The sequence below is a fragment of the Trichosurus vulpecula genome, chromosome 3, assembly GCF_011100635.1.
Source record: "Trichosurus vulpecula isolate mTriVul1 chromosome 3, mTriVul1.pri, whole genome shotgun sequence".
Classification (NCBI taxonomy): Eukaryota; Metazoa; Chordata; class Mammalia; order Diprotodontia; family Phalangeridae; genus Trichosurus; species Trichosurus vulpecula.
The window spans coordinates 216,201,301-216,216,732 of NC_050575.1; the positions used below are offsets into that span (position 1 = coordinate 216,201,301).

The following is a 15,432-nucleotide window of genomic DNA, read 5'->3' on the forward strand; positions in this document are numbered from 1 at the left end:
GTTATATGCGTTAACAGCAATACTGCTTTAAGAACAACTTTGAGTGACTAAGTCATTTTGACTATTACAAATACCCAAATTAACTACAAAGGACATATGACGGAACATACTACCTGAATCCAGAGAAAGAAGTAATAAATAGAAGTATTTTACAAATTTTTAAGTGCTATATAAGTGTTAGCAATTTGTGTGCATGTATATATATACGTATATATATGTGTGTGTATGTATGTGTATATATCTATAGAGATGTAGATATCACTATAGATGCACATATACACACACACAGAGGGGACCCCTGCATGCGGTGGGAGATTAGACTAGATGACCTTGAGCTTTCCCCCAGTTTGAACATTCCATGGTCCTCTCTGATTCTTAGTGAGTTCTAGAAAGCCCTTTCTGTTCTGTCCACTGAAGGAGCTGCCCCAATGTAAGCCTGAACAGCAGCAGTGCACGTGGCTTCAGCCTTATTCATCATCATTTCAGCCTGCATAATGTGATCCTGGCAGAAATGCTAAAGCAGTAACATGAGACCCCACCAGGGCTGGCAAAGGTTTTGGGAGTGGGGAGCTGGCTTCTCGGGGTACAGAAAGCATGAAAGGTGGCAGGAGACCGGGCCTTCTTCAGACAGTGATAGATCTGCCTGGGCCAGGAATGGGTTAGGACTCAGTTTGGTTTATGATTGTTTTCATTTTCCATGGCATCTGTTGGGCCTTTGATCTGGCCTGCACTTTTTTCTGATAGATTTCTTTCCACTGGCCGGTTGGGGAGAGCAGATGCTGCAGGTCAGGCTGGCGGCAATCAATTTGGGGAAAATAACTCTTACTGACTGAGGAAGAAGGCCGTAAAACACAAAAGAGGAAGGGATGGAGGAAAACAATAGCAGCCTGACAATGGATGAGATTACTGCTAAACGCCAGACCCTGGCCCTATAGATCATTCCTGGAGCCAGCGCGTCTGCTCGGTGATGCTGCCATTCACCTGGCAGGCTCCTGCAGGCCAAGAAGGTCGCAAAGTGAGTTTAGGAGCCTTGCGTGACACCCCATAGTCCGGCCTCTTCTTCCTCCTCCTTTTACTGCCCAGCCTGGTGATTTTTATCGGTGTAGGGGCAAGCCCTCTGAATTAAAGTCCTAGTGAGGAGTTTGCCAGTCACACCAAAAGGATGCCCAGGATAGTCTTATGAATCAAATACAGGGTTTGAACCCTGGTCTTTCTGACTCCAGGCCAGCCTTTTGTCCAATCCATCATGATTCCTCACCCTCTTAATTTTCTCTTGCACAAACTTCTGGCTCTCACCTGCAACCCCTCATAGCTTTAGCCACCAACTAAAATCATCTATTTCACCACTTCCTCACCATCTCAGCTTGTTCAAGCTCATTTACTCACCCCACTCTCACCCAGCTGCTGAGATGGGAAGCTATCCCCAAGGTATATCTGATTTTTTTTTGTCTCGTTCTAACCCTCTCAGGCCTAAGGTACCATTTGGTGCCAAGGTTTGGCCAGGCAAGGGCTGGGACTCACCAAAGTTCTCTCCACCCCAGATGTCCATCGCTGCATCATACTTCCCCAGGTGATTAAACCAGGATTTGTTCATTACAAATAGCCCTCCGGAAATTATGGGGGTCCTGCACATCAGGAAAAGGGAGAGGAGAGTGAGTAAACAGAAAGCAGAAGCTCTCAGAATCTCTTCAGAAACCACAGACCAAGGCCATGTCCTCTGTCCTTTTGCAGAAGGACCAATAAATTTCCATTTTACCTGGAACAAGGACATGCACCTCAACATGTGAAACTGCCTGGGCATTGTGCTGTTGCACATAAATTTCCTGGGTCTCAGTTGGCAGACTACCCAGACTACCCCCCGTCAGTATGCCTCTCCCCTAAGGCCCAGGGCTCATGGCACTGACTGCAGGTTTCCAAACAGAGATGCACTTAGCACTTGGAGAAAATCTACACATTCTCTCAGAAGGATCCTGGCTTGGAAGACTCTCTTAGAAACTATATCAGTAAAAGGATACAATGCCTGGTCACTTAAAGGAGAAGAAAATAAAAGGCTTAGGAAAGCTGCTTTATCAACTGATCATTAATGGAAAACAGGATCTTCATAAAGCTCTCTCTTTTATTCTGGTTCATTGAAATAATTGTAAGGGGTTTAGCATGATGCCTGGCAGATAGTAAGTATTATGTAAATGTTAGCTATCATTATTAATATTATTTATTTCTTAACTGCCTGATAGTGGGGATGGAAGAACCATGAGGGCAGGAGGAAGGATCATGGGAATTAGAGTCAGAAAAACAATCTAGTCCAATTCCGGTTTACAAATGAGGAAGCTGAAGCTCCAATAGGTGAATAAACTTTTAGGATGCTGACAATCTGAGGAGAGTCCAGGGCAGGGAAATTAGGATGTAAATGGGCCTTGAATATGTTTATGTGATGGCTGGTTGAAGGAAGGAAGGAAGGAAAGCAGCATTTATGAAGCACCTTCTCTATGTCAGGCACCATCCTAAGTGTCTTACAAATATTGTGTCATTTGGTCCTCACAACAACCCTGCGAGGTGGCTGCTCTCATTATCTCCAGTTTATAGTTGAAAAAACTAACAGTGACTTGCCCAGGGTAGTGAGTGTCTGAGACCACATTTGAACTCAGGTCTTTCTGATTCCAGGCCCAGTGTTCTAGCCACTGTGCCACCAACTGCCTTTGAAGGAATTGGGGATATATGAAATGCAGAAGAGGAGACACGGTGGAGACAAGTATCTGAAGGATACTGTAGATGTAAGGGAAAATGTCCTCACACTCAGAGCTATCCCATGGGTTGTCCCAGGAGGTACTAGGTTTCCCCTCATTGGAGGTGTTCAAAGCAAAGGCTGAAAGGCTATTTCTCTGGTGTGTAGTGGGAGGGACTCTTTTGAGGGGTGTGTGGATGGACTAGCTGGGGTTCCTTCCAACTCTGCAATTCCATGTTTCTGCAAATTGCCTGAGATCATCTAGTTATAGCAGAATTAGGATCCAAACCTAGGTCCTCTGAATCCAAATCCAAGGAGTTAGAGAAGCTTGAGGAAGAACAGAGAGCACTGTGGGACCAAAAAATGCTTTCTGTTGGGTGTAGCCAAAGCTTTGTTCTGAGAATCAGAGAACACTAGGGTTGGGAGGGGATGCAGAACTCATCTAGTTCAACCCCATAAATGTCCAGCTGAGGCCTAGGGATGCTAAGTGACTCACTCTAGGTCTCCCAACTAGTCACTGTGAGTGAGAATAAAACTCAGGTCTCTTAGCTTCTAATCTAGTAGATAGTATATTGTACCTAGGGTTGGGAAGACCCGAGTTCAGACCCAGCCTTTGATGTGTGTGTGTGTGTGTGTGTGTGTGTGTGTGTGTGTGTGTGTGTGTGTGAGAGAGAGAGAGAGAGAGAGAGAGAGAGAGAGAGAGAGTGAGAGAGAGAGTGAGAGAGAGTGAGAGAGAGTGAGAGAGAGTGAGAGAGAGAGAGAGAGAGAGAGAGAGAGAGATCTGGGGCAAGCCACTAATTTCTACAAGAGGAAGTTGATGGCACAGAAGAGAGAGAGCTCTACAAGAAAGACCTAGTTCAAATCCAGTCTCAGTCACTAACTAGCTGTAAGACCCTGGGCAAGTCACTTAACCTCTGTTTGTTTCAGTTTCCTCAACTGTAAGATGGGGATGATAACATCATCCACCTTGTAGGGTTGTTTTAAGGATTGAATGCGATGATAATTGTAAAAGCACTTAGCGCAGTGCCCGGCACATAGCAGTGCTAGTCTTAGACTTCAGGAACACTCTGATTAAATGTCCATGATCCCAAGACTGCGAGGGGACTGACTGGGTTTTTCCTAAGCCTGACCCCTTCCTGTTGAGCCCTGTTTCTCTCATTAGTAAAATGACTCCAGGGAGAGGCCAGTTTCACAGAGAGAGCAAGAAACATTTGCCCTTTAAAGAGGACAGGCAGGTAGGCTGCTGGGTTTGTCTTTGATTTTGTAATGATCATCCTTATGGAATGTCTAGATGGATGGCTTGCAAATTTTTTCCACCTATTCCCTTCTCCCCACAAGCGTCTACCACTCCCAAGGCCCATATCAATCGGTGATTGATTAATTATACATTTATTGAGAATATCCCCTGTGCTTAGCATAGTAAAGGCCAACGTACCATCATCCCTCAATAGATGGGTGACAGATGGAGAGAAAGATAGAAACAGATAGGGAAAAATGAATGAGTTAATGATTGAGGACAGAGATAGATAATAAATAGATAAATGAATAAATACATATATACATAAATAGCTATATTTTACTGCCACGAGCAGCTCTTAGATGTTTTGTAGCTTTGGTTTTCTTCTCAGCAACACTGAAGAATTTAAAGGCTGGAAGGGAGGGATGTCAAGAGGGAGAACATGGAATGACAAGAGGCTGATTCATATCTCATTGATTTAACCCTTAGTTTCTATCAGCCCTAACTATCTGGAGCTTGATGGTTGTGGTCTATATCCAGGGTGTCAAACACTAGGCCAGGGGGCAACATGATGCCCACAATACTTCCGAGTGCCTCTTGATCCAGATTAAAATGTAATTGGAAATATTTAGCAAAATAAATAAAAATACAATAAGACATAGATTTTAAAACTATTCAATATTTTAAATTGCATATTTTAAATATGCAAATTTTTACAAATGCAGTAAGACATAAAACTAAGTCAATATGGCATTGCAAGAGTCCTTATGTATGGGTTAGTGGCTCCTGTTTGATCCACATGACCCATTTTTATAGATCCATTGGGTCCCTCTTGCAAGTTCCCACTCTTTGCTTTGAGAAACACACACTTGGTGGCATTCATTTATAGATCTCAAAGATAACTATCTTATCATTTGTATCTTCCTGATGCCATCTGAAGGCAGTCAGACATTTTAAAATGTAAGCATGGAGTGGGCAGTGAATACCATACATTTCACATTCACTGTGCTTGTAGAGTGCTGTGTACCTCACAGATATCATAAATTCTGCTTGTGATGCTGCAGTCCTAAAGACCAGTCCCTGGGTATTCTAAATGAACTTAACTCTAGATGAGGATAAACCTCTAATCCCAATTTTGCAAATGTCTGCCTCTGGTGGCACAGGGGACGGGGCAATGGGCTTGGAGTCAGGAAGAATTAAATTCAAATCCTGCCTCTGTCACCTACTGGCTGAATTGTTTTTGTTGAGTTATTTTCAGTCATGTTCAACTCTTTGTGACCCCATTTGGGGTTTTCTTGGCAAAGATACTGGAGTGGTTTGCCATTTCCTTTTCCAGATCATTTTACGGATGAGGAAACTGAGGCAAACACAGTAGTTAGTGTCTCAGGACAGATTTGAACTCACAAAGATGAGTCTTCCTGACTCAAAGCCTGGTACATCTAGCTGCCCTGTACTGGCTGAATGACCCTGGGCAAATCACTTAATCTCTCTCAATCTCGGTGACCCTACCCCATCTCTAAATCTGTGATCCTATGACATGGAGGTTGGATTGAAGGGATTTGATATCATAAGTCAAATGGGTCAGTGCAAATCCATTCCAATTCATGGATTTAAAAAAAAAAAGACAAGGTATCATATTCATATGCAAATAATAGCATATTTCACCATAATTATCCACTCAGGGCAATGCTTATGATTATTCTATTCTTCCCTTCCCACTACTTGACTCCATACTGACATAGCCTGGTAATCACTGACATTCTTTTGCGACAAGATTCTAGGCCCTTGTAGGGGCTGTCCTGTATACCCCGTATGTATCAACAAGCAGTAGACCTCCAGAGGAGAAAATGCGGACTAATCTTGTCCCAGGGCATTCTCAGGGGTTCTAAATGAATTCTCAAAAATTCTTCCAATGTTGCATCCAGTCTTCCTAAATAGTGTGCAAATGGAAAAAGTGGGATTCCTGTCTACATGTCATGATGGTAGATGTCCTTAAGAGAAGTCAGAAGAACTGGGCTTGATTCCTGGATCTGCCACATAGGAACTGTACAATCTTGGGCAAGCCTGCAAAATGTTCCCTTTCCACTCCCACCTCTTAGAATTAATCCTTCATTTCCTTCAAAAGTCCGTTCAGGTATAAAGACTTTTCTGATCCCTCTAGTAGCTGGTATCCTACATCCCAACATTACATTGTATATTTTGTGCACACTTTGGAAATACTTGTATGTATAAATGGTCTCTCTCCCAAAAGAAAGTAAATGCTTGCATGAGGGGCTGAGACTGCTTCGTTTTTGTCTTTGTATCTCCAAAGCTTAGCACAGTCCCTGACACGTACCATATGATACGTAATTATATATACATATATGTGTAAATGTATATGCATATATACGTGTGTATATGTATATGTTTATATATGATAGTATAAATGCTTGTTGAAGTCACTTCTCTGTGCCTCAGTTCTCTCAGCTCTAAAATGGGAATGATAATATTTGCACTAATAAGTCAGTTAAGGAAGGGAATGCTTTGTCACCCCTGCTTTTGAGGGGATACTCAAATGAGAGGTTAAGTAGCCAGCACCGTGCCCGTAAGTGGCAGTACTTTGTCTATCACCCTGGCCTGGCTTTCTTGAGATCACACACTCTACAAGGATGGTAGCCAAAAGAACAAGAATACTATAAGTTATACAAAGTCAATTGATATAATGACCTTGTCTATCTATATATCTCTATCTATTTATCTTGCACTCTGTTCTTGTAATGCCTTGACTCTGATGACAGGAAAGAGATTTCAAAAAATCCAATCTCTTCTTTGGGACCATTGTTGATTTTTCACTTACTCAACTTCCTTTTAGGGATCTTTCAATTTACATTGCTGTCATGATGCATAATTTTTTTGGTTCTGGTTTCCTGGTTCTCCTTATCCGTCATACAAATCTTCCCGTACTTCTCCAAATTCCTCATTTTAATTTCTTACCGCATAGTACTGTTCTATTATTTTTATATACTACAGGTTATTCTGTCATTTTCCAATCAATGGACACTTTCTTTCATGTCTTTTGCTATCATGAAAATGCTGTTGTGAATAATTTTGTGAATCTTGGATTTTTTTTTTGTCTTTAAAGCCCTTTAGGACATATGCCCAGTAGTGAGATCACTGGATTGAAGTATGTGGATAGATAAGTCACTTTCCTTGTATAGTTCCAAATTGTTTTCAGAGTCAGTGCAGCAATTTATAGCCCCATCAAAAAATATATTAGTGTGCCTGTTTTTCCATAGTCCCTCCAACATATCTCAGTTTTTTCTATTTTTTTGCAAATTTTTAGAGTACAAGGCAAACCCCAGAGTTTTTAAAATTTATAATTCCCTTCTTAATGAATTGGAGGATTCTTTCATATAGTCATTAATATTTTGAAATTTGTTTGAAATTATTCATATCCTTTGATCACTTAATAATTGGCAAACGCCTTTTGGCATTTAACACTTTTCTGTTAGTTTCCTATAGACCTGAGATATCTACCTTTTATCAATAATATTAGGTTATAGTTTCATGTGCAGTCATCTTTTTTTCCATTCTATTATGGAAATGTTTGTTTTATTTCTTAAGTTCGGAATGATTTTTTAAAAGAAAAGTAATATTAGGTGTAAAGATTTTTACTTACTTGATGGGCTGAATGGGATCCACACGTAGGGCCTTTTCCCTGAGGGAAAGCTCCTCCCACTTGAAATGGAGTGTCCAATCAAACCCTAAACCATAGCAAAAAATAATGTATGTATGTGTATGCATGTATATACACACATAAATACACACATATGGTTAGATATACGTGTGTATTACATACTATATATATATATATACATATACATATATGCCCCCTTTAAACCTTGAGATACATAAGAAACAAACATATTATCCCCTCACTGACTTTCTTCATGCATTTCCTTTGCAAGCACTTAAATGCACCCAGTAGTACCTGTATGGTTTGGTAAGGAAGTATACACTTGGCCTGAGCAATGGGAAAAATTATCTGCTCTTTTAGAGTCATACTATTTCAAGTTCACAGCCTTCCCTACCAGCCATGCCCTCTTTGAAGCGGGGTTGATTCCATGCAACAAAGAGCCAGACGTGGATAAATATCTTGTGGACAGAGTGCTTGAACAAGAGTAAATAAAAAGGGTCAAAGCAATGAGTCGCATGCATACATAAGTCACATAATGGTATGTTAAAATGAACACAACTGAGATCCCCGTGGCTGGGGCATTTTCCTCATTTTCTGTGGGTAGGGCTATCAGAGCCCTGATCCCCAACTCTGAAATTAAGTGATATTAAAGTTTGGGATGGATTACAGGGGACCCTGAGATAACTTGGCCTTTCTCAAAAGACAACCGTTATTCCATTCCCTTAGCATAGGTTTTGGATAATTACTAAGGAAGAAGTAATATTTGGGCCAGAGTTCTTAGGAACTAAACTCAGGACCCCAATTATCAGGAAATCCTTACTTCAGCCCCTATTCTCTTTGGTTAGGTTATACTGAGGTTCTCAAAACTTCACCCGCGCCTTTATAATTCTAAGGTGAAAGGGCAGAAGCCATGGCCAGAATCAGGGCTGGACATCCAAGTTATGACATTGATAGCTTTTTTTCCTTTCTTTCCTTACGATATATTCCTATGATCGATTCTTTGGTGACAAGAAAATTTCTTACTGGGGAAAAGAAGCCAGCCCCACTCACCACCTCTCATGTCCGGGGACGAAGACACGTAGGCAAAAGTGTCCCGGTTAATGATGTCAATTACTGGACACACCACCCGTGTAGGATCCTGAAAAATAATACACATACCTCTATATTGTTTTATGCCTGAATCACTTTATGTGAACACAATCAGGGAGGTAGGTCAATGGAGCTGTGGCATCAGGAAGACAGTAGGTGCTGTCAATAGTCCTAATGAAGGCACCTCTTTATCTTCCAACTTGAGACTACCTTCAGATAGTATGTAAAAGCAGTGAAACACAAAACCACTGACCTGATGTTTATTACAGGACGGCCATTATATCAGGGTTGCAGAGCTAACCATATTAGAATGAGGGGAGCCAGGTTAGACTTCTTCAGTGGAGAAGTAAAGCTCCAGAGATGTGGTATTACTGCGCATTTCTCTATGTGTTTCCATGTATTGTTTGTATTCCTGGAAAAATACTGTATACTAGTCTCTGCTGCAAGCTGCATGAGATATTGGGCAGAGGACCCAGTAAGGTCAGAAAAACACATAATCTCAGAGTTGGAAGGGACCTTAGAGGCCAACTGTAATACACTCAACAAGAGGGGGGCTAGACTCTGCCAAGATGGTGGAATAAGCAGTAAATCACTGTAACTGTCCCACATTCACCTCTAAACAACCATGAAACAGAACCCCAAAACAAATCCTGGGACAGCAGAACCAGAAAAAAGACAGGGTGAATCAATCTTTTAGCCCAAGAAACTTGGAAAGTCGGCAATAAAGATCCATCTAACTCAGGTAAAAGGGGAGCACATTGCAGGAAGCATCCCAACAAGCCAACAGCAAGCCCCATCTCAGCAAACCAGCAGGATATCCTGAGCCCTAGTATGGTGGAGCAGGCAAACACCAACACCAGGACCCACATGTGCCTTGGCATGGCCAGGAGAATTGGCAGACTCCAGCTCCAAGAATCATCACATGCTTCAATACAGCTCCAGGCAAACAGGGATCCTCCAGCAGCCAGACCTCCATGTGCTTCACTGTAAACCCAGGGAAATGCGGAAACACTCTACTGGGCCTCAGCATTGCCACTAGGACCCCAGCTCAGTACCAAGTAAGCTGAAGACCCCTATGGCCTCTAGCAGCACCAGCCAACACCCAACCCACCACCACAGCACAGTACCAGACCAAAGGATTTTCTAGGGGCTAGGGGCAACATCAGTGCAACACCAGGTAAACAGCCAGGACCTGTAGCTACTAGCACAACAGGCCTGAGACAGTGTGTCCCTTCTACCCCACGTATAGAGCTCAAAATTAAAAGAAAAGAAAAAGGCACCACCCCCCCAAAAGAGATGAGCAAAAAACAACCAAAAAAGTATCTGACCATAAAAAGTTATTATGATGACAGTGAAGACCAAGACACAAACTCAGAAGAAGACAATGATGTCAAAACACCTACGGGCAAAACTCCAAAGAAAAATGGGAAGTGGTCTCAAGCCCAGAAAGAACTCATGGAAGAGCTCAAAAAGGAGCTTAAAGATCATAAAAGAGAGGTAGAAGAAAAAATGGGAAAAGAAATGAGAGTGATGCAAGAGAATTATGAAAAAAGAGTCAACAGCTTGGAAAACTGCTTAAAAAGTAGAATCGGCCAGATAGAAAAGGAGATTTGAAAATCCACTGAAGAAAACAGCTCCTTAAAGAACACAATTGGCCAAATGGAAAAGAAAGTACAAAAGCTAACTGAGGAAAACATACCTTAAAAGTTAGAATTGGGCCAGTGGAAATGAATGACTCTATGAGATATCAAGAATTAATCAAACAAATTCAGAAGAATGAAAAAATGGGGGAAAATTTAAAGTACCTCATGGGAAAAAAGAACCAGGAGAGACAATATCAGAATCAGTGGACTACCTGAAAGCCATAATCAAAAAATGGACTTGCACAGTATCTTGAAAGGAATTATCAAGGAACACTGCCCTGATGTCCTGGAACCAGAGGGCCAAACAGGCATTGAAAAAAATCCACTGAACATCTTAGGAAAGAGATCCCAAAATAAAAACTCCAAGGAACATTATAGCCAAATTTCAGAACTATCAGGTCAAGTAAAAAATACTACAAGTGGTGAGAAAGGAACAGTTCAGATACTGGGAAGTCACAGTCAGGATTACACAGGACTTGGCAGCTGCAACAGTAAAGGACCAGAGGCCATTGAACATGATATTCTGGAAGGCAAAGGAGCTAGGATTACAACGAAGAGTCTAGGACTACAACCAAGAATCCCTTACCCAGCAAAATTAAGCATAATACATCAAAGGAAAAAATGATCACTCAATGAAATAGAAAGATTTCAAGCTTTCATAAGAAGACTAGAACTCAGCCAAAAATCTGAACTCCAACATTAATACCCAAGAGAAGCACAAACAGGTAAAAACAGTGGAAGGGAAGATGGGAGGGTGAACAATGAGCATCACTTGAACCTTACTCTCATCAGTATTGCCTCAAAGAAGGAATCATATATGCAATCATTTGAATATGGACATCTATCTTACCTGACAGGGAAGTAGGAGGGGACAAGATTAAGTAAATGGGGGTGGGGACTGACAGAAGGGAAGAAAGATCAGGGGAGGTGGTAGACAGAAACAAAACAATGGTGAGGAGGGAAAAAATGAAAGGAGAGAGAGGAAAAACAGGAGAAGAATAGGATGGAGGGAAATACACAGGTAGTAATCATAACTGTGAATGTCAATGGGATGAACTCTTTCATAAAACAGAAGTGGATAGCAGAGCGGATCAAAAACCGGAATCCTACAATATATTGTTTACAAGAAACACACTTGAAGAAGAGAGACTCACACAGAGTAAAGGTAATCTATTCTGCTTCAGCTGAAGTTAAAAAAAAAGCAGAGGTAGCAATCCTGATCTCAGACAAAGTAAAAGCCAAAACAGAACTAATGAAAAGAGATAAAGAAGGAAACTAAATCTTGCTAAAAGATACCATAAACAATGAAGCAATATCAATACTGGACAGATATGCACCAAGTGGTATAGTATCCAAATTCTTAAAGAAGTAGTTAAGTGAGTTACAGGAAGAAATAGACAGCAAAACTATACTAGTAGGGGACCTCAACTGTCTGCTTTCAGAACTCAATAAATCTAACCAAAAAATAAACAAGAAAGAGACTAAAGAGGTAGATAGAATATTAGAAAAGTTAGCTATGACACACCTTTGGCATGATTTGGACATAAAGAGTGACACCATAAGCAAATGCGAAGAGCAAGGAATAGTCTACCTGTCAGATATATGGGGAGGGGGAAGAATTCATGACCAAGCAAGAGATCAAGAAAATTTCAAAATGTAAAGTAGATAATTTTTATTACATTAAATTAAAAAGCTTTTGTACAAACAAAACCAATGCAACAAAGATTAGAAGGAAAACAGAAAACTGGGAAACAATCTTTACAGCAAATGTCTCCGATAAAGGCCTCATTTCTCAAATTTATGAGAATACATGCCATTCCCCAATTGATAAATGGTCAAAGGATATGAACAAGCAGTTTTCAGATGAAGAAATCAAAGCTATCTATAGGCATATGAAGAAGTGATTTAAATCACTTTTGATTGGAGAACTGCAAATTAAAACAACTCTGAGGTACCAACCCACACCTATCAGATTGACTAATATGACAAAAAAGGAAAATGTTGGCTGTTGGAGGGAATGTGGGAAAATTAGGACACTAACGCATTATTAGTGAAGTTGTGAAGTGATCCAACCATTCTGGAGAGCAACTTGGAACTATGCCCAATGGGCAACCAAACTGAGCATACCTTTTGATCCAGCAATGCCACTATTAGGTCTGTATCCCAAAGAGATTATAAAAAAGGGGAAAGGTCCTACTTGTGCAAAAATATTTATAGCAGCCCTTTACATGGTGGTAAAATATTGGAAACTGAGGGGATACCTATCATTTGGGGGAATGGCTGAACAAGCTGTAGTATATGTAATGGAATACTATTGTGCAATAAGAAATGATGAACAGGCAGATTTCAGAAAAACCTGGAAAGACTTGTACAAACAGATGCAAATTGAAATTAGCAGAACCAGAAAAACATTGTACCCAGTATCAGCAACATTGTGTGATGATCAATTATGAATGACTCAGCTCTTCTCAGCAACACAATGATCCAAGACAAGTACAAAGGACTTAAAGAGGAAAATGCTATCCATGTCCAGATAGAGAACTGATGGACTCTGAATGCAGATCAAAGTACAGTTTATTTTTTTTACTTACTTTATCCTTTCTCATTTTTCCCTTTTGATCTGTTCCTTCTTTCACAATCATGACTAACAAGGAAATATTTTATATGATAGCACAGGCATAAACTATAAGAAACTACCTACATTTTCAGAAGAGGGGAGGGAAAGGAGGAAAGGAGAAAAATTTAGAACCGAAATCTCATAAGAATGAATGCTAAAAATTTTCTTGACATGTAACTAGGGAAAAAAATACTATTTAAAAAAAATTTTAATCCACAAGTGGCTATCCAGTCTTTTCTTGAAGACCTTCAATGTCTCCTGAAGCAGCCATTCTTATAAGCTTGGTAAAGGCATTAAGAAGTTTTTCCTTATGTCACACCTAAAATTAGAACTAAAAAGAACAAATCTATTGCTTTTTCTATATCACAATGCTTCATATATTTTGACAAAAGCTATTATTCCCCCTTTTAGTCTTCTCCAGGATAAATAATTATTATATGGCATATTTAGGCCCTTTACAATCTCAATTATCCTTTGTATAACCATTAGTTTGCTAATGTTCTCCCCAAAATGTGTTACCAAGAACATAACATCATATTTGAGATTTGGTGTGAGCAGAGCAAAGTATAATAAAGTTATCTCCTTCTTTTATTAGCTTTTTTGGTTGCTACAGTATGCTAATAATATAAGTCCAGTAAAACTCTGGACCTTTCTCAGAATACGTGGTAAATGATCCCCCCATATGTGTGAAGCTGATTTTTTTGAACTTCAGTACACAACTTGACATTTACCCCTTCTGAATTTTGGCTCATTAACTTTGGCCTAATGTTCTAGCTTGTCGAGATTTTTTTTCAATCAATCATGACTGTCATCCAGTAATTTAGCTATCCCTGGCAGCTTTGTCACCTTAAAATTTTATAGGCAAAACATCCAGGACTTTAGGATTGTGGAGTTTGAACTGGAAAAGACCTTAGGGGTCATCTTGTCTAGTCCATTCATCTTAAAGATGAGGAAACTGAGGCCCAGGGGGAGTTAAGTCGTTTTCCATTGTCACCCAGGTAGTAAGCATCAAAAGCAGGATTTGAACACAGGTCCAGTCTCTTCCTATCGTACCACCTTGCCTTTGTCCAAGTCACTGATAAAAAATGTTAAATAGCACAGGAACAAACATAGACCCATGAGATTCTCCACTAATGACCTCCTTTGAAGTTGATATCAAGCTATTAACAGATTATGAATAAACTGCTGACTCCTTGGTAGATTCTTTGTTCTTCACATTCAATCAATTCTGCACCCACCTTTAATAATTATACTCTTGTCTCACTCATATCTCTCCATTTTTCCATAACTCAATTTAATTCAATAAACATTTATTAAATACCTTCTATTTGTAAGGCACTAAATTAGGTGCTAGAGATAGTGATAGCTCTTTTCTTCAAAGAATTTACATTTCACTGGGAGGAACACAACAGGTAGGTAGATAAATAAATGAGAAGTAGGTACGCTGTTGTAAAAAAAAATTCAAGAAGGAGAGAATGAGATATGGTGTTAAATACATTCCTATGCTCTAAACAAACTACAGCCAAACTCTGGAAGCACTGTGGAGGAATGGAAAATGATTGCCCCAGAGTCAGGAAGCCCTGGGCTCAAATCTCACCTCAGATGGTTAATGTCTACGTGATGTTTGGTAAAGCCGCCTAAACTGGGTCTCTATATGCTCATCAGAAAAATGATAGTTAGAATGATTTGATGTCCTCTTACAATCCTAATGGTTCTATATCTACAGCAGTCCTGGCATCTACCAGTCTACCAACTCCCAACAAAGGAAAATAGGTTAATCCAGAGTAACCTGTCCCCAATAAAGGTCTCTGATCACTACTTCCTTTTCTACATGCTCAATAGCCATCCCTTTAATAAACGCTCTAGTATTTTGACAAGAAGGGAAGTCCATCTCATTGGCCCATAGTTTGAAGATTTCTATTCCCTTTGTTTCATTATTGGGTCAGTGCTGGCCATGCTCCAGTCCTACATTACAACTCCCCACTGTCCAAGACTTTTCAGAGATCCTAGACGGTGACTTGGGGCTCCTATCTGTGAGTTGTTTTAGTACCATAGGAAGTCATTCATCTGGGTCTGATGAATTGAACTAATGTGGGGAAGCTGGGTGCTTTCTTACTGCCTTCCTACTTAATATGAGTATCAGTTGCCTATTAGCTATTTTTGTTTTGTCCCTTAGAGTCCAAAGATCATTATCCTTGCAGAGAAAACAGAAGGAAAGTATGAATTGAGCAGCTCTGCTGTTTCTCGCCTACAAAGCAATGTGATACAGTGGGAAAAAGTGGAACTGGAGTCAGAAGAAGTGGGACTGGGTTTGCCTCCTAACATTGCTACTTACTTTCAGCATGATCTCAGACAAGTCGCTTAATATCTCTTTGGACCTCGTTTACTCATTTCTAAAATGAAGGGGGCCTAACTGGATGATCTCTGAGGTCCCTTTGAGCCCTGAAT

General features: G+C 40.4%; 1 protein-coding gene across 1 annotated transcript in view; it reads right to left on the bottom strand.

Annotated features, from left to right (window-relative positions):
- Positions 1 to 15,432, bottom strand: part of GALNT14 (polypeptide N-acetylgalactosaminyltransferase 14) — a 327,705-nt gene that overhangs the window by 52,059 nt on the left and 260,214 nt on the right. The window contains exons 7-9 of the mRNA XM_036750878.1: positions 8,686 to 8,773; positions 7,618 to 7,702; positions 1,522 to 1,625 (exon numbers count right to left, since the gene is read on the bottom strand). Coding sequence (XP_036606773.1) covers positions 1,522 to 1,625; positions 7,618 to 7,702; positions 8,686 to 8,773 — 277 coding nt within the window. The remainder of the gene's footprint in view (positions 1 to 1,521; positions 1,626 to 7,617; positions 7,703 to 8,685; positions 8,774 to 15,432) is intronic.